This window comes from Etheostoma cragini, unplaced genomic scaffold (assembly GCF_013103735.1).
Source record: "Etheostoma cragini isolate CJK2018 unplaced genomic scaffold, CSU_Ecrag_1.0 ScbMSFa_1523, whole genome shotgun sequence".
NCBI classification, from domain to species: domain Eukaryota; kingdom Metazoa; phylum Chordata; class Actinopteri; order Perciformes; family Percidae; genus Etheostoma; species Etheostoma cragini.
In genome coordinates, this window is record NW_023265587.1 from 810,256 (window position 1) to 813,482 (window position 3,227).

Sequence of the window (3,227 nt, forward strand, 5' to 3'; positions counted from 1 at the left end):
CCCGTCCCCCCTCCCCAACCCTACATGAACGCAGTGCCCTGGGATCAGGACCTGTTCGAATGGGACGCTCCTGGCCAGCAGCTTAATGAGGTCTCTGGCTCTCACGATGGCGTACGGGTCAAACGTTTTCTTAGTGGTGCAGACGGTGATGCTTCCCTCTATCAGGTCCAGAGAGGCTTTGATGTTCTGAAAAGAAGAAAAGACATCCATATTACTTTGATTTAGGTTTGTTTAAACACTGAGGTGTGAGTCATTTTCCCAGGTCCCCCTGTGTAATAATGCTCGTATAACCTCATCCGTGTTATACACGATCAAGTTATCCTTTCTTCCAGGAGAACCTGAGCCATCAGGACATGCGTATACATTGTTATATGAGTATCAAGACAAAAGAAAAGAACGAAATGTCCCAGGAATGTATTGAACCATGCCGTGGTACTTACTGACTCTCCTAAAGCCTTCTCCACCAGCGGCCAGCACTCTTTCAGGTAGGCCTCTCTGTATTTGGGGAAGAGGGTCGCGAAGCTGCTCTCCTCCAGAAGACCACGGGGGTTGTCATCTTTGGTGAAAGCCGCCTCTTTCCATCCCTCGGGAACTGACAGCAGTTCAGATTCATCCTCTGCAGGACACAGACAGGAGAACCACGGAGGGTCAGACCATCCATCTCCTCCATCATTTCCCCTCGTCCAACACACCAAAGCCCCACCCTGTTGTTCTGGCCTGTGGCTGTTCAAAGAGCTAATCATTATATTAGCTGTAGCTGCTCACATGGTCTTTGAATGGCAGCTATGTTTCCTAACTTTATGAATGATTTGACTTAGCGACATTGCAGGGGAAAGGAAACATGAATTACTAGGTGATATATAACAACCTGCGTGTTCCCAATGCCAGGGCATGGCGCAGTGTTTGACGATGCGTTCACGTACAGGCGAAGAACACGGGGCTAACGCTAACGGCTGTGTTAGCTTTTCAACGTTAGCATCACTGCAGTGCCTTGGAAATTACACTTCTGGGGAAAAGGAATACTAATAACAATATATAACGTCAATGTTAAATGATACGTTGCTGTTGTTTCCCGTAGGGTGAACCCTAACGAAGCCAAACTGGGTAAGAAGGTTTTAAACACACGACAGCTCACTTGTTAGCTTAAAGCTAACGTTAGTTCATGCGTGCATTACACGCCCATTAGACGAGGAACTAGCGACGTGCTTAACCGTGAATGGGTCGCAGATAGTATAATAATGGTGTCTAACTCGGCAGCAGCCGTTACATACCTAGGCTTTTAGTCTTTTTGGATTGTTTCCCTGTCTGTGGTTGACTCACGCCGCCTCCCGTCGTGGGGGACGCCATTGTTGTTGGAGGAAACCGTCTTCTTCTTCCGGTGTGGAGTTCACCGGCGGCCTTCACCCTCGCTGTTGCGTTACCGCCATCTTGTGGAATTAGCTAGCTGCTACACCACCCGCTACATGGCTCATTTTCCTCATTAGTCCTTTCCTCTGAAGCCAAACCAACACCTTCTGCCTTGTTCACGTCCACCTCACTCCAGTATGGGTTTTAACGCCTAATCTTTTCTTTCTGCAACAAATTCCCTCCAACCAGCAAGCACCATGCTGTTCACCTCTTTCCATTCAAAGCCTTCCCAGTGTCACTTCCCCTCCTCTTTTCTATCTTTTCTAGTGTCTCCCTCTCATGTCCTAATCCCAGTGCTACTGCCGCTCTCTCTTTGATCCCCCTTGTGATTTTAAGAGACTACTATGTCCATCTGATTTCTTTTTTTAATTAAAGCCATTTGGCTAGCGTGTCCACTCTCTCGTTAGAATCGCCATGGGAGCAGGGAGCGTAATGAATGTGGCCTTTGTGGTATTCTATTGCATTTCCACAAGTTAATCAATCAGGTGTTCTTGCCACATGGAATTGTACAATATAGGTCTACGGTTACAGTGGCATGGAAATCATTCGGTTAAATAGCAACGTCAGTCCAGGATCCAGCCAAGTCTCGGCTGAAAACCCGACCCAGTTACTGTCAGTGTTGTGATCTGGAACGATCTGTCAGCCCTTCAGCTCTCTAAAACTAAAAAGTAAAAAGCCTTGGTACAGCGCTGCTGACTGCTGCTGCGGCCTTCTTGCTTCTGTTTGAGCACGTGTTTGGTCCCTTGTCTTGTGTCTGCCTGTGTGTGTGTGTGTGTGTGTGTGTGTGTGTGTGTGTGTCACTTTAGCTGTTGTGTTGTTGTTGTTGTGTTTCCCTCCTTCCCGTCTATCCTCTGTGTGTTTTTTAATTTTTGTATTGGTCCTGGGACAGGTTCTCATGTCTCAGCATATTGTAGTTGTTTGTAATTTTGAAATATAAAAGAAAAAACACCACATACTGTGTTCACATTACAGTTGTTATCTTAGTTTGAGCTGTAGACCGGAGCCGAGACCACTACCTCACAATCCAAATAAGATTTGTTGAAGACTCAAAGGACGTTCAACACAAATAAAAAGTCCCCCAGCACGTCCTGCAAGAAGCTGTCGGCTGGATTCCCATCTTCCATTGTTGACACATTCAGCTTCCAGTTGGGATTAGTGCATTTAACAGTTGTTTTGTCTTCGATGAATACATTTTATATTTTATTATCAGCTGTCTGGGTTAGGGCGGGGCGAGGCTCTTGGATCTGGCTCTACTGGCTACAGGTCCTGAGTCACCCTTCATGAAAGTGACTCTAAAAACTCAAAGCACTCTTCAAATACAGTTGTTTATTTTAGGTTATTATCCCGTTTATCCATGTCCATGTGTCCATATCCCTGGATGAGATGGGTTTTATTTGTTATTTACACTGTAAACACACACTGACCTCCTCAAGCTTTTATTTTGGTACTTCCAGATACCGGCATTTTTAATTTGCATATTAGTTACATATTTAGTTTCAAGTCAAGTCAAGTCAAGTTTATTTCATCCATAAAAATGGAAATTACAGTGCTCACACTCACCATCATACCCATAAAAAACTAGAGAATAAATATGATAACACAAATACACTTCAATATTATACGTAAATATAATATATACATGAAATAAAATAAAAACTTACAATAAATGTACGTTTAAAGTGCTTGTTGTGATGTCTAATAGCCTGAGGTATAAAACAAAGAGCATACTGTTTTGTTTGTGTCACAGGAGGTCTTAGTCTACCACTACGCTCTATACCCCCCCCTACCAGTCAGATTACCACAGGAGGTCTTAGTCTACC

The 3,227-nt window shown here is 44.5% G+C and overlaps 1 protein-coding gene across 1 annotated transcript in view; it reads right to left on the minus strand.

Moving 5' to 3' along the window:
- krr1 (KRR1 small subunit processome component homolog) overlaps positions 1-1,534 on the minus strand; it is a 5,082-nt gene extending 3,548 nt beyond the window's left edge. Inside the window, exons 1-3 of the mRNA XM_034865418.1 lie at positions 1,272-1,534; positions 441-616; positions 52-186 (exon numbers count right to left, since the gene is read on the minus strand). Coding sequence (XP_034721309.1) covers positions 52-186; positions 441-616; positions 1,272-1,347 — 387 coding nt within the window. The 5' untranslated portion in view covers positions 1,348-1,534. The remainder of the gene's footprint in view (positions 1-51; positions 187-440; positions 617-1,271) is intronic.
- Positions 1,535-3,227: the final 1,693 nt, after the last annotated feature.